Source organism: Gymnoscopelus braueri (assembly GCF_963280865.1).
Source record: "Gymnoscopelus braueri genome assembly, chromosome: 23".
Classification (NCBI taxonomy): domain Eukaryota; kingdom Metazoa; phylum Chordata; class Actinopteri; order Myctophiformes; family Myctophidae; genus Gymnoscopelus; species Gymnoscopelus braueri.
The window spans coordinates 37317178-37340626 of NC_137625.1; the positions used below are offsets into that span (position 1 = coordinate 37317178).

The 23449-nt window shown below is 42.4% G+C and overlaps 1 protein-coding gene across 1 annotated transcript in view; it reads right to left on the reverse strand.

Moving 5' to 3' along the window:
- atxn7l1 (ataxin 7-like 1) overlaps positions 1–23449 on the reverse strand; it is a 77628-nt gene that overhangs the window by 26253 nt on the left and 27926 nt on the right. The window contains 4 exon segments of the mRNA XM_080421203.1: positions 1425–1507; positions 16928–17069; positions 19330–19708; positions 20114–20321. Of these exon segments, the coding sequence (XP_080277329.1) occupies positions 1425–1507; positions 16928–17069; positions 19330–19708; positions 20114–20321 (812 nt within the window).

The window sequence follows — 23449 nt, forward strand, 5'->3', positions numbered from 1 at the left end:
TTCACCCAAAATGTATTAAATAGGGCATTAACGTACGATGCATTTGTGTACGTTTTGTGTCCCAAAGTTTTAGACCATTTACAATCACATCTTATTTGTTTTATTCTTTTGTGAGGAGTCGATAAGTTTCACAGTGAATCTTAGACCCGAGCTGGACATATACTGTAGTGTGAATATCGCCATGGAAACCGCTGATTTATAGCAGAGGTCAACATAAACACAAATAGGCCACAGTGTTACAGGAAGTCCATAAATCACGCTGCAAGCATCCGATAAGGGCCATTCTTTAATACCAAAATAGGTAAACTACAGTAGTAGCAGAGATACAAATAGAGAAGAATGGAAGATAACCACTTAAACCCTTTAGTCTTAGTAAACCGGAGTTACATACCGTGCTTGGACCGCTTTCTTCCGTCTACACAAATCTCTTCACCAAAAATACATGATCTACAAGCGCACAACGTGTGAGCTTGTAGATCGGCTATTTTTGGCAAATGTCCCCCCCCCCCCCCGACCCCAGAATATGGATACTGGGCTTCAAGTGATTAACACAATTTTTTTACACTCTTCTGGACATGTTATTGGCGGTTTTGCAAATGCTCATTTTAATATCATTTGATTATCTCCGAGCAGGTGGAAAAGAACTCACACTATAAGGGTGCACTAGCGAATGGCGAATCGATTATAAGAATTGTTTTATATTTTTATTAAAAAAAATTGCAGGAGTAAAGCGGATGTCCTGCCTCCCCCCACTTCCGTTTTGTCTTCGCAGTTGCGTAAATTTGTCCTAAATTAGTCTAAGCTGCTTATCCGGAATGGAAATTCATTCATAAATACATTTTAAAGATATTTTAAAATAAATTTTCGTGATGGGAAATGATGAACAGATGACAGCTTCCTTTCTCTGCTTTCAGGTGGTGTAGCTCCAGACTCTATATAGCATTTGGAGATTGTGGAATAGTTGTCCGGCTACGCGAGACTACACTTTCACAGACAGCGTTATCAATGCCACCGCCCACTTTAAGCAAAATGAATATGTTGACACATTTTTTTATTACATAATAAGCAGGTGGGATCAGGGCTAATTAAAGGCCAGCACACTGAACCAACCCTACCTCTGTAATTACTCTGTCATGGATACTCCTCCTAATTCTTAAACACCACCACTTATTAACTACACAGCTCTCTCTCTCTCTGTGTGTGTGTGTGTGTGTGTGTGTGTGTGTGTGTGTGTGTGTGTGTGTGTGTGTGTGTGTGTGTGTGTGTGTGTGTTATGTGTGTGTGTTATGTGTGTGTGTGTGTGTGTGTGTGTGTGTGTGTTTTACAGCTGTGTGTGGTGGTGCCAGACTGTCCATGTGTTGCATGCTGTCTTTCTGCGCAAGCGTGTGTGTGTGTGTATGTGTGTGTGTGTGTGTCTGTGTTACCTTGCATGTGAGAGAACGTGTGCAGGGTCGTTTGCTCTCAGGATCCTGGACTCCACAGTGCTTGTCGGGATCATACACCCTGCCTGTCACACCCACCCACCCACCCACCCACACACACACACACACACACACACACACACACACACACACACACACACACACACACACACACACACACACACACACACACACACACACACACACACACACACACACACACACACACACACACACACACACACACACACTTAATTCATCATACTAAAATTGCACACTTTGATATGCATTAAGCCTGTGGTTCTCAACGCTGGGTCGAGGGACCTCCAGGGGTCCCTGAGCCCCACACATAAAATGCATCACCATTACTTCATTTACGAGAAGTTTACACAATTAGAGAACGTAGAAGAATTGTTACTTGGATCATGGTTTTCCTGTTATCTCTCTCATGTCAATTGCATGGAATTCTGAACGAAATGATATCCAACTATAGAAAAATATGTACATTGTAAGATTTGGGTGTGAGAGACTAAATCCCATTAAATAGAGGCCCATGGCTCTGATGACGAATACATTAGAATCCTTGACATGAAAAAGGTTGGGAACCACTGCATTAGACCACAGACCCCCAAATGCTACCATTTTTATCTCTGGGACCCCAGTCTACACCGTGAAATCCTCGATGTAAATTTGCAGTAACTCTGAGTGTGTACAAAATGGAACCAAGGGTCCATTTGGTTATCCTTTTACTTAAGTAAAAGTATCAATACTGCAATGTAGAAGTACTCCGTTACAAGTAAAAGTCAGAAATAAAAAATGTACTTGAGTAAAAGTACAAAAGTATTGGTATCAAAATGTTCTTAAAGTACCAAAAGTAAAAGTACTACATTGTTTGAAAATAGCAGATCTATCGGCTAGATCGGCTATTTTCAAATAATGTAAATGTTTATAATGTAATAATTTATATCTGCAAAGTAACTAGTAACTAAAGTTTTCAAATAATTGCAGTGGAGTAAAAGTACAATATTTGCCTCTGAGATGTAGTGGAGTAGAAGTAAAAGTACAGAAAACTGGAACTACTCCAGTAAAGTAAAAATACCTCAAAATTGTACTTAAGTACAGTACTTGAGTACATGTACTTAGTTACTTTACACCACTGCCTTTTAGTGTGTGTGTTTTGAGTTATCCTTTTAGCGCAACCTTTGACTGTACTAGTCTGTTACTTCACACAGACCACGTGGAACCTAATCAATGTTTACCGTTTACACCGACGGCCAGGCAGGAGAGGTCTGAGTTTAATGGCCAAACAAACACTCAAGACTTATCGGTTTATCTGCCTCAGTCTATACAGAAAATAGACTCTCTGTGAGGGAATGTCATTGTTTTTTCTTCTCTGTATCGTTTCAAGACAAGCCAACGTAGAAAACATCTTGGGTTGCAACAGTTCATCGAACTAATCGATTTAACTGATTATTACAATTTTAAATATTTAAATAAAAATAATCAACAATTCGTGCCGCCCTAGAGCTTGTACATCTACTATTTTTTTCATACTTTCAAAAATCTTGAAAGTGTGAGAACTACTGATGTAGAAGGCATTTGTAGAATCGGTCTTAATGGGTTAATAAAATCAAACAAAGGCTCTACGTCCTCCTGATGGGGGCTCCTCACTGGCAGGTGCTTCAGTAGGATACAACTGCATGTGTGTGGGGAGGAATCAATTGGCATAACGACCAAATTGGGGAGAAAAGGGGGTTTTAAAAAAAAGGAAAAGAAAAAGAAAAAGAATAGAAAATTGTGGCTCGCGAGACTAGGGTGGCCATCTAGTGGTGAGCGAGAGGCTGACCGTCAACTGCACACTAACACTTCCAAGTGGTGGAAAGTAACTAAGTACATGTACTCAAGTGCTGTACTTAAGTACAATATTGAGGTACTTTTACTTTACTGGAGTATTTCCAATTTGCAATACTTTTACTTCTACTCCACTACATCTCAGATGCAAATATTGTACTTTTACTCCACTACAATTATTTGAAAACTTTAGTTACTAGTTACTTTGCGGGTATAAATTATTACATTATAAAACATACATTAACCACTTTAGCCATATTTTATACCTAGGCTATTCGAAAATAGCCGATCTACAAGCTCACAATGCCTCGCATTGTGAGTTGTAGATCTGCTATTTTCAAACATTTTAGTACTTGTACTTTTGCTACTTTAAGTACATTTTGATTCCAATACTTTTGTACTTTTACTCAAGTACATTTTTTATTCCGGACTTTTACTTGTAACAGAGTACTTCTAGATTGCAGTATTGGTACTTTTACTTAAGTAAAACATTTGAGTACTTTTTCCACCACTGGCACTTCCTGGAGCCAGGCAAGGTATATGTAAAGAAGGTAGGGTCATCTAAGTCATTTTCGCTATCATGCAATTCCAGCCGGCAGATTCGTCACACCATGGGAGCCAGACTGCAGCCTTGAGTTCAGTGGAATGCAATGGAGTTATTGAGAGCCCGGTGGATCAGCTCATGAACAAAATATATTTCTGAATGACTGTGACCTTTGTAAAGTAATTGCTTCTGGAAAATAAAAGAAGACATATCACACATTGTTTTCTCCTGTGTTGCTTTTCGGTTAGCCTGCCCCAACCCTCCTGATTTCGTGTATAAAGGGGCGGGTGTATAGAGCCGGAGAGAGACTGCGCCTGATCCCATTGGTTCACCGATCTGTCCGTCAACCCCCGCCCCGTTAACACAACATTACGAGCGACGCCCACTGCACTCTGGTTGGTTGGGAAATGAAACACTTCCTCATACCGAGTACACCGACTCGTTGGGCCAGGCTTTTATTTTTTAGCAAAACTAAACAATAAAAGCCTGGAGATCGAGGCTACTTTTCGGTGTGTCCACTGTATACGTTTATTGAGCTATCTAAAGAGCACAAAGTACGCGATACTGCCGAGATAGAAACCAGCGGCGGACTGGCCATTTGGCGTACCGGGCAAATGCCCGGTGGGCCGCTGGGCCAAAAAAAAAAGAAAAAAAGAAAAGATTATTACCGTCATTTCCGGGTCGCGCGGCCCAATTATTAGTTCCGTTAATGTTTGGGCTGGGATGCTTTCCAGCAGGGGCCTCAGTGCGGCTGCAGAGTTCATGTGCAGGGCTGGGCTGAAACAGTGAAACGCTCCGCCCGCCCCCCCCCCCCCCCGGGGGTTTAGCAAAACTGAATTTTGGTCCCAGTCAGAAACCAGTGTTGCCATGTCCACTTATTATAAGCGACTTTGGGCTTATTTTTCTGTGAAGTTGCTTGTAAATATTGGTAGTTGCGGGTTGCGGTTTTATGGGCTTTTCTCTAAAGTGTAGTTGATTATTTGGACTTGGGCTTCACAATTTAAAAATTATCTTAACCAGTGGTTCTTAATTATGTTTATGTCATGGACCCTCAAATGAATGTGTATTTGTCCCTAACCCCCATCTGAAAATGTTTTGTGCCAGGGAGCCCCGTACCAGATTTGTGTTGTTAGTGTTTCAAAAATCCTCAATATTTCACATTTTACTTCAAGATTTTTTTTAAAATAGCAGATCTACAAGCTCACAACGCGTTGTGAGCTTGTAGATCGGCTATTTTCAATGTATACAGTAAAGGTTTAAAGTGCTCATAATGGCCTAGTGCAAGTCTTCAACAGGGGTCCGCAACCCCTAGGGGGTCCACGAGGTACTGCAGGGGGTCCGCGAAATTGTTGCTTGATTAGACAATAAAGAAAAAATATATATATATATATATATACAAATATTTTTTATATATATATTTTTTTCCATCAGTTTGGGAAAACGTTGAAGACCCCTGGCCCCCGGTGATTCTTTTGGGCTTGTTTTCCTAGACCTGGTTGCTTATTTCTCTCACACAATCTGGCAACACTGCCAGAGACGATTTTTATACAGTCTATGGACGATACATGCCGCTGTTTAGATGCCTCAATAAAATTATACAGTGCTAAAAAAATCCGAATTGATTGGATAAAAACCTGTGATATGTCTTCTTTTATATTCCTGAACCGATTATCTGACAAAGGACACAATCGTTCAGCAATAGTGTTTGTTCACAAGCTGGTCCAGCTGGCTGCCATAGACTTCATAGTATTTCCCAAACTTCCTGTTCCAGTTTTGGCTCCCATGCGCATCAATGGCGTCTGCCATGCAAGCAATGGCGTCTGCCCGCCCCCTAGGCCGTCCCTTCCTTCTTTTCTAATTTCCTTGGAGCCAGGGAGGAAGGGGGGGCGTGGCCTCAGAGCTCCGTGGCAACAGTGGACAGCCTCCAGTCAACAGGTCAGTGTAACCACTGTTATTGACAACAGGCTGCTGTCTGGGTTAAACCCTGTAATCTTTGCATGTGTGTATACACAGAGTGAATGTTTTCAGCTGCACAACAAACAGGTAGGCTGGCAGACAAGACAGGCAGGAGGAAGGGCACGTAATGAGACACGCGCACAGCCGCACACACAAATGAACAACAAACTCAAACACACAAATGAACACGAACAGAGATTCATGCACAGACAGACACCTGAGGTGAGGAGGCAGTGTTGCCTTAAAAAGTAGGAGCTGGGAAGAGAGAGAGAGAGAGAGAGAGAGAGAGAGAGAGAGAGAGAGAGGGTGTACAAATCCAAGAGGGGAAAGGGAAGAGAAGAAATATATATTTTTATATAAATAAAAGAGAGAGGAACGGAGGAATCCCAGAGGGAGGAATCCCAGAAGGAAAACCAGATTGGACCAGGAAAAGAGAGAGAGATGGAGAGAAAGAAAAACAGAGACGGCTGCCTCTAGTAAGATAGAGACAGAGAGATAGACAGGGGGAGGGAGAGAGAGACAGAGAGACAGACAGACAGACAGACAGACAGACAGACAGACAGACAGACAGACAGACAGACAGACAGACAGACAGACAGAGCTGGGGGAGGAGGTGTAAAGGATTCTTATAAAGCGAAGCAGCTCTTGGCAGAGGGAGCTCATGAATTAAGAGTGTAAATCAGAGACTTGGAACGCAGCGTGACAGAACACAGGAACGCAGCACAAACAACATATGGACAGAATAGAGAGCAGTGGTGGAAAGTAACTAAGTACATTTACATAAGTACTGTACTTAAGTACAATTTTGAGTATTTCCAATTTCCAATACTTTTACTTCTACTCCACTACATCTCAGAGGCAAATAGTACACTTTTACTCCACTTCAATTATTGGAAAACTTTAGTTACTAGTTACTTTTCAGGTATAAATTATTACATTATGAAACATACATTATCCACTTTAGCCCTATTTTATACCTAGGCTATTTGAAAATAGACGATCTACAACGCGTCACATCGCGACGCGTTGTGAGCTTGTGGATTTGCTATTTTCAAATATTTGAGTACTTAGAATTTTGGTACTTTAAGTACATTTTGATGCCAATACTTCTGTAAATTTTGAATTCTGGACTTTTACTTGTATTTTTATATTGCAGTATTGGAACTTTTACTTAAGTAAAGAATTTGAGTACTTTTTCCACCACTGATAGAGAGGAGGGGAGAGATAGAGGGAGGGGTGGGCAGAGGGCGAGAGGGATGAAGGGACAGAGAGAGGGATGGATGGATAGACGGACAGAGGGAGAGAGGGAGGGAGGGATGGACTGAGGGAGGGAGGGATGGTTGCAGAGAGAGTCAAGTCAAGCCCACAAGAGGAAGAGAGAATGTATTTTTGTGCAACTTCCAGTCAGACTCAGCAGCAGGTTCAACGGGTCAAACATTCAGCTTTCATCACTCAACCACGTTGGAAATAGAGAACCCGTGCTGGAACCCGTCCAAAACACAGAGACGGGTAACCACCGCTTCAACCACAGTGTCCATATAGGTCAGGGTTTCTCAAAGTGGGTGCCGTGGCAACCTAGGGTGCCGTGACGCCAGTCCAGGGGTGCCGCAGAATACTTTGATAATATTTGGAATTCATTCATTCAGTTTAACCACTATGCTTAGTAAAACAGACCTGAGTTACACTGTACTTGATGAGTTATTTCCCCAACTCTCTCAACCAAAAATAGCAGATCTACAAGCTCACAACGTGACGCGTTGTGAGCTTGTAGATCGGCTATTTTTGGTGAACGTAACCCCCCAGGCTAGGGATGCTGGGGTTTAAGTGGTTAAACGTCAAGTATAAGGTTATTTTCATTCTGTTCTAATGGAAACGGATATTCCTCTGTGACATACTGTTACTGTATCGTAGGGTGAAAGATTTGCATATTTACGTAGCGTAATATGACCACAAGATTAAAAAAAACAAGGGAACCAGGGGACCTGGTACTGCCAGACCCCTAGTGGTTGAAATCTGAATGGCCGGAAATCTAAATGGCCGACAGAGCACTACGTCACGCTAAGCTTGGCCAATCAAAAAGAGGGACATGTAAGCAACATATATGGACAAAAACATTGACCGGGAGGAAAAGAGGGACCGACAAAGCCTCATGTAGGCCTGACCCCCTGGGTCTGGCAAAAATACAGTGTAATTTCAGGGGTGCCGTGGATGAAAACGTTATTTACAGGGGTGTCCTGAGTCAAAAAAGTTTGAGAACCACTGATATAGGTGCAGGCAAACCGAGCCCAAACAGAGCCCTGGGGGACCCCAGTTAACAATGTAGGCAGGGTTAATAAAAAACACTAAAAGCAAAATAAACGATGACAGAGAAAGACAGTGAGGGAGAGAGAGAAAGACAGGCCGAGAGAGAGAGAGAGAGAGAGAGGTAAGGAGGACAAAAGAGAAAGAGTGAGGAGGAAGATAAAGATGTGCTCAGTGAGAGGAAGAGAGAATTAGACAGAGAGAGACAGAGAGGTAGACAGTGGAAAGGCAGAAATGGACGGAGAGAGAGAGAGAGAGAGAGAGAGAGAGAGAGAGAGAGAGAGAGACAACAGTGATCAGCCTGTAGCCAAACACTCAGTGCTGGAACCCGTCCAAACACTGCACAGATAAGAGCTGCTCGGCAAGTGTGTGTGTGTGTGTGTTTTCTTAGTGTTTTTTCTTACTGAGTGGGGGTGCGTGTGTGTGTGTTACTACGTGGGTGCACACGTGGGAGTCTGAGTGAGGGTGTGAGGGTGTGTGCGTGCGTGTGTGCGTGCGTGCGTGCGTGCGTGCGTGCGTGCGTGCGTGCGTGCGTGCGTGCGTGCGTGCGTGCGTGCGTGCGTGCGTGCGTGCGTGCGTGCGTGCGTGCGTGCGTGCGTGCGTGCGTGCGTGAAAGAGACAGACCGTGGCACACCTACGTGAAGTGCTATTTGTTCTCGGTGTGAGCGCACATGTGAGGTTGTGCACACGTGTTCACGTGGCGTGATTGCCTGTAATTGCCTGTGTCTGTGTGAAGTGTGTGGTATCTATGACAGTGCAAGTGCATGCCTGCATGTTTATGCCGTGACACACACACCACGTGGGTGGCAGTGTGTCAGCCTCAGTGTGTGTGTGCATGCGGTGGTGCATGTGCCTGCACAAGTGCACGTGCGCATCAGGAACTAGTATTAGTTTTTATAGTGTAAAGCTAATGGGGATAAAATCACGTGTGATTTACGACAGTGAGTAAGGGCTTATAAAACTCTGACCAGATGAGATTTGCTCTCTCTCACCCCGGAGACCAAGGCTCATCAAAACATCCATAAACCCTGCACTCTTACCGTTATCATGATTATTTAAAGATTATTCGAATTCTTTGTTTCCGCTTTGATTGCAAACGGAGTGGAGCGGGAGGAAACAGGAAAGACGGTGGCGGGGGAAAGGTCGCGGGCCAAATGCGAAACCGCGAGGGGAAACGAGCGGAGAGACACAGTAAAAGAGAGAGGACACATCCTCTGTTGTGGCGTTTTATTTCTTCTTTTTAAAAAGGACCATGCCGGTGGTCTGGCACGTTTAGCCCGTTGACTGTGACTCACTGTGAACTTGACTTTACTGTCGACCATTCTCCAAAGCATACCGCGGCTTTTTTGATTTTAGAGCCCGTGGTTCTCAAATCTTTTCTGGATCAGGGCCCTCTTGAAAATATCGAAAGCATTCGCGGCCCACCCATCTGACCACTTAACACGGGAGGGCCGCGTGCATTTTTCAGAGCATGTTTGCTTTGATGATCAGTCAATCGATTGTGTTCCACCTTGGAGCAATGGAACGAAAGTAGTACACTTTAAGTTCTTATTTATTTGTATCATTTTTTAATATCAATGTTATAACATCATTGAAATCCTTTTTTTTTCAGTTTCTGGCCAGCGGTCCAATGTAGCCTGACAGGGCATTGCGGGTTGGAGTCCCGTTCCCGACGATCTTTTCTGCATTAACACATTAATCCTGGTGTCTCTATTTTGAGCACATTTTCAATTTGTCAAAGTGTATCAATGTATTTATTTTATCCCCCAAACTAGCAAGTATAGCAGATGTACAAGCTCAACATATCAGAATGTCTACGTTTCCCAAAAGAAAATGCATAGAATTCAGTCTGACCAGACTGTGTGCGCGCACACGCCTGTGTGGAGGGAGCTTTAACCTGACCTCTTTGTTACAGTTTGAAACTCTTTCATTTTTAATTTTCAGTTTACATGTGATTTAAACTACACTAATGTGTAAATATCCAATTGTATACACTATGTAAATAAAAGCATAAATTAGGCATTATTCTGTCAGCACAGACTTCCCTTTAAACTTTTATAGGTTCGTTTGGACTTCCGGCTTAGCGAGCAATGGAGTAGGACGCAGCTCTCACAGCTCCTGCAGAGTTAACTCCTAAAAGCTAAAATAAGCACACTATTCGAACCAATGTGGTAATATTCTCACACAAACAAGCTCAACTTAGATTTCTGTCCACTAAAAATGCAAAAAGAAGCGAAGGAAACGAGACGACGGACCGCAGCGACCCCGCGGGAGTCGCGGCCTACTACGCCAGCAGAAGCCTCGGCTGGTGGTGGCCCCTCTCCCCCACCATCGACGGGCCACCCGGCGGATAGCGACGCGCTGCCGCCCGAGACGTCCCGCGATGATTTCAAGATGGAATTGATCAACTCAATATCTACTATCTTCAAGACAGAGCTCCACCACGCCTTGGGTGAGAATTTAAAGTCTATGAAACTAGAACTACAAGCAGTGAAAGCAGAGCTAGCAAGTAGCATCACTAGCATCCAGTCAGATGTGGCCACTCTGAAGCTTACAGTGGATGAGGTGGAGACCACACTGTCTACTTGCACCGATGATATCTCACATCTCCAGGCCCAAGTGATATTGATGTCTGACGAGCTGATAAGACTTGAAAATCGTTGTGAAGACTTGGAATCTCGTAGTAGACGAAACAACGTTCGTATCGTGGGGGTCCCTGAGGATTCGGCGGCCGCGTCCTCCACAGAGGCGGTTGCTGCATTACTGATGACAGCCTTTAAACTACAAAAAGAACCCCTCCTGGACCGCTGGCATCGCACATTGAAGGCTAAACCAAGACCAAATGAAACTCCACGCCCGATTGTTGTCCGCTTACACTACCACCAAGACTGTGTTGACATTCTGAAGCAAGCCAGGACACTACAGCGGATCAAGATTCAAGATATGGTCATCTCGGTCTTTCCCGATTACACGGCGAAGGTAGCACGCGCCAGAGCGGCCTTCAAGGATGTACGGCGCCATTTGTATGAGCTGAAACTGCCAGGCCTACGCTTTGGGCTGGTATTTCCCGCCTGTCTCAAGGTGACCTACAACAACGTCCAGAAGGAGTTCAAGAAACCAGAAGATGCAGAGACGTACATAAAAACACTGGGCAAGTAGATCAACTGGAAAAATGGGTAAAACTGTTATAGTGACTCTGTCAGCGTGGACTTTGAAAAAAAAAAAAGAAGGAAGGACTTTAATTTTTGATTTTATTTTTCTAAATGTTGCATTACTTCACTGACTTTTCATCTTGCCCCTTCTAGACCACTAGGACCCGTGCTAGGGTTTAGGTGGTTAATGATCAGTCGACGCTATGAAGACAAGTTCTGACTGAGTTGCTCAATATGCTGAATATTTTTTCACTGATTTTCTCATTTTTATTACTACTTATTAATATCTCTATACCTCATAAGCTTCTTTTTAGCCAATTAGGATAAATGGATATTGCCAACCCAAAATTATCTCAGTTAGGTTTGTTTTCATAATGGGTTGCTGTTGTTTTTCCTCCCTCTCCTTGTACACTTATTTATGTTATTATTATTTTACTTATCTGAAAGATAGTAAATGAAGCAGATACACAAGGATGTTGAGGGAGACACTCATAAGGTGTAGATAATCTGAATTTGTTTTTGATTTTGTTTTGTTCTCTTCACATTTTTTGGATGTGTGATACCGAAATAGCACAATTGTGTCAATATTCACTGTTATACACTGTTCCTTTATATATAATATGGATGTAATGCTAGATTTTTTTGCCACCAGGTTACATAGTGAAGCATAAGAAATGTTGGTGTGCCTTAATACTTTAAATTTTTTCAATGAGAGTTGTAATTTGCAGGAGCTTAGACCGAAATAGCTGTAATTTCGTAAGCTGAAAGTATGGCTAGGGTTATGACTCCCTGTGGAGTTTGCACTGGGTACTCTGTTGTTTTACAACTTAGTCTGAGTAGGTGCAGCGGGGGGAGGGGGGTGGGTGGGTGGGTTGTGTAGATTTATGTTCATGTTTTCATTATTCATTTGTTATTCACTCAAGTTGTCTGCTTCTTCCATTTCTCTTTCCTCCTTTTTCTTTTCCCTTTCTCTCTCCCTCTTTTTCAAGTGAGAGGGGCCTCTCATTCCTCATAATTCTCAAGCACTACCACGATGGCCACTAACTCTCTTAATTTGGGTAACAACTCTCCTGTGAGATTTGTCAGCTGGAACATCAAAGGTCTGGGAAGTCCTGTCAAGAGGTCGAGAGTGTTCGCACATCTGAAACATCTCAAGGCTGATCTGGTGTTTTTACAGGAGACCCACATGCGTAACAAGGATCAGGTCAGACTGAAATGCCCCTGGGTTGCTGAAGTGTTTCATTCCGATTTTAATTCTAAAGCCAGAGGGGTTGCGATATTGATCCGTAAATCAGTCCAATTCAAATCATCCAAAGTTATTTCTGATAGAGAAGGCAGATATTTAATTGTGTCCGGCCTATTGTGTCATGTTCCTGTTTTACTGGTTAACATCTATGCCCCTAACTTCGACAACCCTACATTTATGAATCAATTATTTGAACGGCTTCCCTCATTGAATAGCGCCTTTCTGATCTTTGGAGGAGATATGAATCTGACTATTTCGCCCCATTTGGACCGTTCTAATCCACGTAATATGACTCCATCTTCGATGTCTAAGACCCTCTCTGATTTTATGTCCAAAATTGGCTGTGTTGACTCTTGGAGACATTTTAACCCTCAGGCTAGAGAATATTCCTTTTATTCAAATATGCATCAATCATTTAGTAGGATCGACTATTTTTTCATTGACTCCAAATTAACATCTAAAGTAACATCAGTTAAATATCATCCCATTGTCATCTCTGACCATGCCCTGCTTGCGTTAGATATCCAGCTTTCCTCAATGCCCCGCTACTCATCTTTGTGGAGGCTTAACTCTTTACTCCTATCCGATGATGATTTTAACAAGTTCATTTCGGATGCAATAGATAACTATATCACACTTAATCAAAGTGAGACTGACCCGATCTCCCATTCACTTATGTGGGAATCGATGAAGGCGTATCTTCGCGGTCAAATCATTTCCTTCTCTACTCATCTAAATAAATCACGTCAATCTAAAATACAGGACCTCTCCAATAATATAAAAAATTTAGACCAGCAAATTGCATCGTCCCCCTCTCCCAGTTTACTTAATAAGCGCGTCGCTCTCCAGACTGAATTTGACCTTATTACAACTACAGAGGCAGAACGCCTTCTCATGCGCTCACGAGCCACATATTACGAACATGGTGACAAGGCAGGTCGGCTTTTGGCTCATCAGCTACGTCGTCAAGCAGCTTCAAATATTATCCCCCAAATTAAGGATTCCACTGGAGTATTGCATACTGATCCCATAACTATTAATTCAACCTTCTCCTCATTTTATTCATCTTTATATAGTTCTGAAGCACCATCCGACTCTAGTGAGATGCACTCCTTTTTAGACGAGCTTGCTTTCCCGACTGTAAACCCTGAGGTTGCTACAAACCTTGACTCACCATTAACTATACCAGAAATTGCTCTAGCCATTAATAACATGCAGAGTAATAAGGCCCCTGGCCCAGACGGATTCCCCGTAGATTTTTTTAAGAAATTCAAAAACAAATTGGCCCCATTATTACATTCTGTATACGTTGAATCACTGCAATCTGGCTCTCTCCCTACTACTTTGCGTCAGGCTTCCATAAATGTATTACTTAAAAAAGATAAAGATCCAGACCTCTGCGCCTCTTATAGGCCTATTTCATTAATAAATGTGGATGCCAAAATACTAGCCAAAGCTCTAGCCCTTCGTTTGGAAAACGTCCTCCCTGCCATTATCTCAGATGAACAAACTGGGTTTATAAAAGGACGCCAATTGTTTTACAATGTTCGAACCCTCTTAAATGTTATATACTCCAACCCCTCCACTCTAATCCCGGAAGTAGTTATCTCTGCTGATTCGGAAAAGGCGTTCGATAGAGTGGAATTTAACTATTTGTTTGAGGTATTGGGTAGATTCGGACTAGGAGAAGTTTTCATTTCATGGATACGCCTTCTCTATACTTCACCACAAGCCAGTATTCGCACCAACAGCAGTCAATCTAGTTTCTTCTCATTGTCACGTGGTAATCGCCAGGGCTGTCCGCTGTCCGCACTTTTGTTCGCAATCGAGCCATTATCAATATATCTGAGGTCCTCTCCGACATATAAGGGGATAACAAGGTCGGGAATAGAATTCAAACTGTCGCTTTACGCAGATGATTTATTGTTGTATGTTTCCGACCCAAGTACGTCGATTCCCCTTATTCTGGCTTTCCTTAAACGATTTGGCTCATTTTCGGGCTACAAGGTGAATGTCTCCAAGAGTGAATGCTATCCTATCAATCAGTTAGCCCTACAATTGACACAATCTGATATCTCCTTTAAAATGAGTCCTTCTGGCTTTAAATATCTGGGGATAAATGTAACTAGAACTATGTCCTCCCTTTTTTCTGCCAATTTCTCCCCCTTAGTGTCTAATCTTAAATCTGACCTTAAGAGATGGGAAAGTTTACCCCTATCGTTAATTGGAAGAATTAACACGATTAAAATGAACATCCTCCCTAAATTTCTATTTCTATTTCAATGTCTTCCATTTTTCTGACAAAAAAGTTCTTTAAAAGTATTGATCAAACAATCTCTGGCTTCCTATGGAGTGGGAAAGCACCCAGGATCCGTAAAGCTGTACTTCAGAGGTGCAAGTTCAATGGAGGATTGTCGTTACCAAATTTTCAATTTTACTATTGGGCTGCACATATTCAGAAGGTTTCCTACTGGTATACATCAGCGAATCCGCTTTGGTGTAAGTTTGAATCAAAATCATGTACTTCATCTTCGCTGCCAGCTCTACTCACCGCCCCTATTCCAACGAACCCCTCTGGATTTACACGAAACCCAATTGTTCGTTCCACTTTCAAAATTTGGCACCAATTCAGAAGTCACTTTAAATTTACCCTCCCATCCACCTCAAGTCCATTACTGAAGAATCACTTATTCAAACCGTCACACTCGGATTCAGGGTTTTCAGTCTGGCATGACAAGGGTCTCAAATCCTTCAAAAGTATGTATAGGAAGGATGTCTTCTGTAGTTTTGCTGATCTGTCGGCTAGGTTTGGTCTCCCCGCTTCCCATTTCTTCCGGTATCTCCAAGTCAGACATTGTGCTAGATCACTTTCCTCAACTTCCCCCAACCCAGATTTGGGAAGAATTCATCCACCTTGATCCATTCCAAAAAAAGCAAATATCAAGAATATATAATGATCTACTGTCCTTGGATGACGCCCCCGACAATAGAGTCAGGGAGGCCTGGGAGGCTGAACTTGGGCTGACTTTCGATGACAGTTGGTGGGATGCTGCCCTAAGTACTTTCCACACAAGCTCAACTTGTGCACGTCTCACACTTATACAATTTAAAGTACTATTTAGAATTCATTACTCCAAAGCTAGACTATCGCGAATCTATCCTAATGTGACGGACAGTTGTGACAAATGTCATTATCCACCCTGTAACTTAACCCATATGTTTTATTCATGTCCGCTCCTGATTAACCTCTGGACAAATTATTTTGACACAATGTCCAAAATATTCACAATCCCTGTAACCATTTCTCCACATACTGCTATCTTTGGGATTCCAGAAGACTATGCCCGGTTCACTCCCAGACAATTAGAGATTTTGGCTTTCACCTCTTTAATAGTAAGACGCCATCTTCTTCTCCAGTGGAAGTCTACTAAACCACCCTCTAGTACCCAATGGCTGAGAGAAGTAATGTCCTTCGTAAAATTAGAAAGGATAAGATATTCTACCAGAGGTAATCCAACTACATTTCATAAGAAATGGGATCCTTTCCTGACATTTTTTAACTCCATCTAATCCCCATGCACTTGCAGAATGACCGAGGCCCCCCCCCCTCTCTTCCCCTCTCCTTCTTTCCCCCTCTACCTCCTTTCCTATATCTCTCTTTCTATTTGGTCTTTGTTTTTATACTCTTTGTTCTAAAAAGCAAAATTATGTACCATGCTCTTCTTCTTGTTATTTTAGTTGTTCCTTTTTCTGATGTCTGTTATGTTTGTTTGTTTAAAAAAAAGAGAAAACATTTAAGGAAGTAGGCAAGACTAATGACCATATGTTGGCAATTTTCATTTCATGTATGCTTAAAGGTAGTGTAAGTGATTTGCAAAGTTTCAAATAATTGCAAAATGGGTATATGTTCTGATAGTACTCGTTACTATAGGGTGTCCTGTCCATGTAAGGAGTCTCCATGTCTCTCCAGCTCTTTATAAAACAGAAAATGTATTTTGTAGTTTTTTTTTTTTTTTGTAGTTTCATTTCCAATTTTATCCAACCAGGACAGAGAACTCAATCAGGACACAGATTAAACAAGTGAAATTGGAAGTGATGACACTAAGAAATGAGCATGCAAAATTTGAACTGAAAACTATACAAATTAAGCTTAAAAATGGGTACTTTCTCCTGATTGGCTGAGATTTTGACACCTACCGAAAAATGTATTTTCTGTTTATTAAAGAGCTGGAGAGACAGGGAGACATCTGTTACTGAAAAAACACTCTATAGCAATGATTACTATCAGAATATAGTATTTTAACCTTTTAAAAAAATACTTTTTGTTTTAACCAAAAAATATCACTTACCCTACCTTTAAAACAAGCTTGAGATATACGATCATACTGAACGAAATGACTTTGTACCTTACTTTCAATAAAAATATTAATGAAAGGTTCGTTTGGGGGTCACTCACCTGAAAGTCTCTTGTGCGACCTGGACGATGAGGACGATGAGGAGGAAGAGGCCTTCACCCCGTTCTGCGGCTTCCTGTCCAGCAGCGACCCAGAATTCGACGAAGACGACGACAGAGACGACAGTGACGAAGGCACCAGCAGCTGTTTCAGCGAGATACATTATTAAGACTATTTCTTACCCGGTTACAAATGAAGACAGGACCCGCTTGTTGGTGAGTGTGTTATAGAAAGCAGCAGTGGTGTAAAGTAACTAAGTAAATTTACTCAAGTACTGTACAATTTTGAGGTATTTTTACTTTACTGGAGTATTTCCAATTTGCAATACTTTTACTTCTACTCCACTACATATCAAATATTGTACTTTTACTCCGCTACAATTATTTGAAAACTTTAGTTACTAGTTACTAAGCAGATATAAATTATTACATTATGAAACACTTTAGCCCTATTTTATACCTAGGCTATTTGAAAATAGCAGATCTACAAGCTCACAACACGTCGCATCGTGACGCGTTTTTGTCGGCTATTTTCAAACATTTTAGTACTTTTACTTTTGGTACTTTAAGTACCTTTTGATAACAATACTTTTGTACTTTTACTCAAGTACATTTTTAATTCCGGACTTTTACTTGTAACAGAGTACTTCTACATTGCAGTATTGATACTTTTACTTAAGTAAAACATTTGAGTACTTTTTCCACCACTGGAAAGCAGTGGCTCTCAAAGTGGGGTCCAGAGACTCTCAGGATTCCACCCTGACAGGTCTGTAACTCTGAGATTTGTTTGAAATTGGACCTCTAACTGAAAAGATTTGTGCCTGGGACCCCCATAAGAGAAGATTTGTGTTGTAATTTCTTTTTTTATGATTCCATATTTTTTATATATACTGTATATTTTTCAAGATATAAAAAAAAAGTTTCTAAAATAGCCGATCTACAAGCTCACAAGGCGTCGCGTCGAGACACCTTGTAGACACCCCTGTAGGTTGGCTATTTGAAAATAGCCCAAAGTACAGTATAAAATATAGGGTTAAAGTGGTTAAACTGTTCCCCCATTTGGGATCCCTCTGGAACACTCTCAGGGACCCCCAGACCACACTTTGAGAACCGCTGGTCTAAGGAGTTCAGGAGGTACACAAACACCTCTATAATCCCAGATATAATCCCACAACCCAGATGGCAATTAGTTAATGGAGAGAGAGAGAGAGAGAGAGAGAGAGAGAGAGACAGACAGAGAGAGACAGAGAGAGACAGAGAGAGACAGAGAGAGAGAGAGAGAGAGAGAGAGAGAGAGAGAGAAAACACACACGTGTCAGTCACCAGAAATGGTGAAAAGCACTAAAAATGAGACTATTTCCCAGCCCAAATGGGTTAAAGGGATACTTCACTTTCGGGCCGGGGACACATTTAAAAAAAAAATTAAAAATAAATGAAAAAAGTTATGGAAAATTCATGGCCCCCTCACGACACGCAGTGTCCTACTAATGTGTGAGGGGGCCATGAATTTTCCATAACTTTTTTCATTTATTTTTAATATTTTTTTTAAATGTGTCCCCGGCCCGAAAGTGAAGTATCCCTTTAAGACCTACTGAGACTGAATTTAAGGAAATGTCATAGAACATTCAGTTGAAATAGAAGAACATTCAGCAAAAAATAAAATAACATGATGGGAATCAACAAGCTAGTGAGCTTGAAGATTAGTAGGCTATTTTCACTATTTGACATACAAAGTATACAGGGTTCATGTGGTTAAACACCAGGACCGTCTGAGACCGAATTTGACTGTATTTAACCCATTAAGACCGGGAAAGTATCTTGTCATTTTAGATTTGAACCAATTTAACCATTATTTTATATTTTGGCTGTTCAAAAATAGCAGATATACATATCTACGTAGATCTGCTATTTTTTGAAAAATCATGAAAATGTGTGCAAATCTTTTAGAATTTATTTTTGCCATTTTCGGGCCTACATGAGGCTTTGTCGGTCCCCTTTTGCTATCGTTGTCATCCATATATGGACGAAAACGTTTTCTTACATGTCCCTCTTTTTGATTGGCCAAGCTTAGCGTGACGTAGTTTAGAAACCATTCAGATTTCCGGCCATTCAGATTTCAACCACTAGGGGTCTGGCAGTACCAGGTCCCCTGGTTCCCTTGTTTTAAAGCAAACATTTGTAACTCAAATCTTTGCTTCTGGGGGTCCCTGGAACTAAATGTTTAGCGATGGGGGGGGGGGGGGGGGGGGGGAGTCCTTGGCCAAATACATATAATTTTGTGTGGTCTTTGACATGTATTAGAGGACATTTGTAGAATCGGCCCCAGGTCTTAATGGGCTAAGATCTTTTGAGGCCTAGAAATGAGAGAAACACAAACTGAGATTCCGTGAGACTTTTCTCAGCACCTGTAGGCAGCCTGGCGTAGCGCCGGCCCTCTGGGAGGACGACGGCGACGGGGGAGGTCTGCGGTCCAGCGGGGAGGCGGTGGAGGAAGAGGAGGGGGTGGAGGGCGGCCGTCTGTCCAGCGGGGAGCGCGCCGGGCTGAGCCGTCTGTCCTGCAAGGACGGGGGCGTGACGGAGCGAGGGATGGAGGAGGAGGGAACGCCGAAGACGACGCTGCCGCGGCCGTTCACCAGCTTCTCGCCCGAGCGGTGGGGGTGAGACGAAGAGGAGGTGGGGGGAGTGAGCGGTGAGGAGGAGGAGGAGGTGAGGCGGACACGAGAGGAACCGTCCACTCGACTGAGGCACGGGATCTTCTCCAGGGCGACGACTGGGAGAGACACACTGGACACGTGAGAGGAGAGAGAGGGAGTGATGGATGGAAAATACAAAAAAGACAATGACAATGCACATGTGTTAAAAGGATCCATGGCAAATAAGCCAAATATAAAAAACAACTTAATACTTCCTAAGGTTAATATGAGCATCAAATCAATATTTTAAACATGTTTTATTTGCACATGCATTCCATAAATTCCATAGGGCTGGACCACACATGGGCAAATGACATCAACAACTTACCTCTTCAGTAAAAGATTAACTGTTTCTAAAATATTTAAGGTGTTTGTTTTTTTTTGTTATAGAGGGCAATTATAGTGTATTAACGCATATTTGTCTTAATTATCCAGGGATCCTTTTAATAAAGAAAACCAAAAAGTCTTCATATGTGTATATATATGACATGCTCACCAGGTCTTGTTGCGTACACCTTTAGGCGGGTAGACAGCCAGTGGGGCCTTATTGAAGCGAGAGTGGGGGTAGTCTTTGGGGGCCCTGAAGGCCAGCGTGTCCCCAGAGCCGCCGGGGCCTGGCCCGGGGGCCACGGGGACGGCAGGGGCCTTGGGCTTCATGGGGACCAGGGGTATCCTGGACGGGCCTGGAGAGCTGTGACGCTTCTCTGGAATGGACAGAGACAGAGATGTAAACACATATAACACCACCTAGTCGCAACCACCTACTTATTCATATAGCTTTGATTATTACGGTCGGTCCTCTGGGAACGTATCAAACTTTACATTCATCAACTCAAATATCTTCAAAAACACTGGCCAAAAAGCTGATCTACAAGCTCACAACGTGTCACAACGTGACGTGTTGTGAGCTTGCAGATCGTGAGAGATTTGGTGTAGGAGGTAAAAGAGCGGTCCAAGTACAGAGCCAACTCTAGTCAAGTTCACTAAGTATCAAGGGTTAAAATAAAAAGTGGTTAAAATAAACAATGTTTCTCTACATTCAACATCATTCGTCCTGCTCATGTTTTACAGTATCATCAAGGAACTTCTTTCCAGTCCTATTATTATGTCTAATAATAACAATAATAATAGTTTTTATTTGTATCATACAGGGAAAGGAATGCAGCTCAAGAGTGTTTTACAAGCAGCACAAGAACAGTTAGGAATAAAATGTATTAGTACCAGCAGAGGAAGAGACACTAACAATAGGTATTACTAACAACAAATACGTGGTATACTGGCAATAAGTACAGTACAATCAAGATCGTACTGTGCCCTGACATATTGGTACTAGAGTGTTTATCTACACTACAGCACTTGGTCAAAGGCAGAGCACACCTGTGCCAATATTACAGCACACCAATGCCAATATTACAGCACACCAGTGCCAATATTACAGCACACCAGTGCCAATATTACAGCACACCAGTGCCAATATTACAGCACACCAGTGCCAATATTATGCCCAATTTATATTTTGTTGCGCACCGTAAATAGCCGATCTGCAAGCTCACAAGTTCAACTGGTTGCACTGCGACGAGTTGTGCAATTTTTGATCAGCTCTTTTCGATGCGCAACACTGGCTATGTATAAATCACTCTGGCTGACTAAGTATAAAATCATCCTTTATAGCACACCAATGCCAAATTCTGCCAATATCTCACTACATTTCGCACTAGATGTATGCATTATAATTATTGATTAAATATATAACTACATTTAACATCTAACAAAGAGATGTGACCACGCACAGTAGCTATAGATGTGTAGACTAACACAAATACAAAATGTACACGCTTGGATTAGTGGACACACACGCGTGGATGGGGGCATAAACTAAAGTCTAACTCACACCACAGGACAATCAGGAAGATATGGGGTCGGAAACATAACCAAGGTTCAAGGCTGATCGGAAGCGATGATCCTCTAGTAGTGTGAGGGGGTGTCCAAAGATCCAAACTTAAACCTCCTGATCTGCTCACAGACAATGTTTGACATTATCTAGAATAGATGATTATGACTACAGTCTGAGTGGGATGACAGGAGTGGCACACGACCAAAAGAGACCCAGGTTCGAATCCCGGACGTTACAATAGTGCCGTGACCTGGATCGAGTTTCCCCCGTGGGAGGAGGTCAAAAGGGGGGTGAGTGTAACAGAGGGGTTCATAAACTCCTGATCGGTTCAAATCCCGGGCGTTACACATGTAGCATGCAACAGGAGAATGTCCGTTTCAGATGTGTGCACACATGAAGGTAAATACTCAATTTGATACGGTGAGGGGTCTGGGTAGTACACATTAGCTACTCCCACGTAAATATAACACAGGCACAGCCTGAGGGAGATGATCAAATGCAACATTTTTCAGACAACGTTAGTCTCTAAATACAGCCAAGTGCGCACTGCTCGTTGTCTACAATTAGGCTACTGTAGTTTCAAAGAGATGTTTATGTTCGATCAGTGAATATTCCGACTCGAATGCTAATAAAAAGCAGAATGATTAAACTGGTTTTCAGTTCTCTCTCTCTCTCCAAACACCTCGACAATAGGTAATTTCATCAACACGTCCACACAATGAACGCAAATTCACCGGACAATCACCGCGTCCGTTCACACAGAGCGGTTTGAGCCAAATCAGACATTACCCAGACTTAGGTCAAGGGTCCTGCCTGCATAAAGTCCGTTGCATAAACATACAGCCCCTCAGTTTGAACTCTGGAAAACTTCGATAATACAGTACATGTCTGAAAGTGGCTTAGATAACATGCCTTCCCAGACGTCATATATCACAACCGTTCATCCATTACCACCGCAAGTTTAAGCGGCTCCGCTGTTTACATCGGCTGCTTCCAAATGTGGTCATGTGAGGTGAGATGTGGTCACGTGAGGTGAGATGAGATCATGTGAGGTGAGATGAGATCATGTGAGGTGCTGCACTGGTCAGAGAGGCGCGATAATCAAGTGATCAGTGGTTCTCAAACCTTTTCATGTCAAGGACCCCCAAAATCATATGTATATGGCCCCCATCCCAAAATATTTTATTCCAGGGACCCCCCCAGAAGCAAAGATTTGAGTTAAAAATAAACTATATATACAGTTCACGATTTTTCAAAAAATATAGATCTACAAGCTCATAGCGTGGCACTCGGTGGCACGCTATGAGCTTGTACATCTGCTATTTTTGAATAGCCAAAGAAAAAAAAAATGACCGAGATGCATTCCCGGATTGAATGGGCTAATGGGTTAACACATTGACTGCCAATCACGTAGATCTACGCGAACCTATTTAAAGCCGCCACGTGCCAATCGCGTAGACCTACGCGAAGTGGTCTTTTTTTTTTTTTTTTTTTAAGTTCACATTGCACTTTTTTTCACTTTCGATACGGCACATTTCATTGTAGCACCACCGGAAACGGAATTATCCGGGATCCGGTTTTGCCGATCCCATCGGTCTCCATTCTAAAGCGGACACTAAAACGCCATTTTCTCGTTTGTAGTTTTTCTCGTCGCTGATCGCTGTTTAACATAAACCGTTGTAACTACAAGATGGCGGCTCGGTTTTTGAAGGGGATTTCACTGGGCGACGCAGTCGGATCGCCGCTGTGTTTACAAACAGTTTAATGCTCGATCTTAAGGGATTTAACGAGATCTGTGGCGACGTGAATAAAACAAAAAAACAACAATAAAACGCTGGCACTGGTGAGTACATTATGAGATTAAACTCTGGCGTGGAATGGGTTAAGAGGGGAGGGGAGAGGCAGAAATATGAAACATGAAAGCTGAGACGAGGGGAG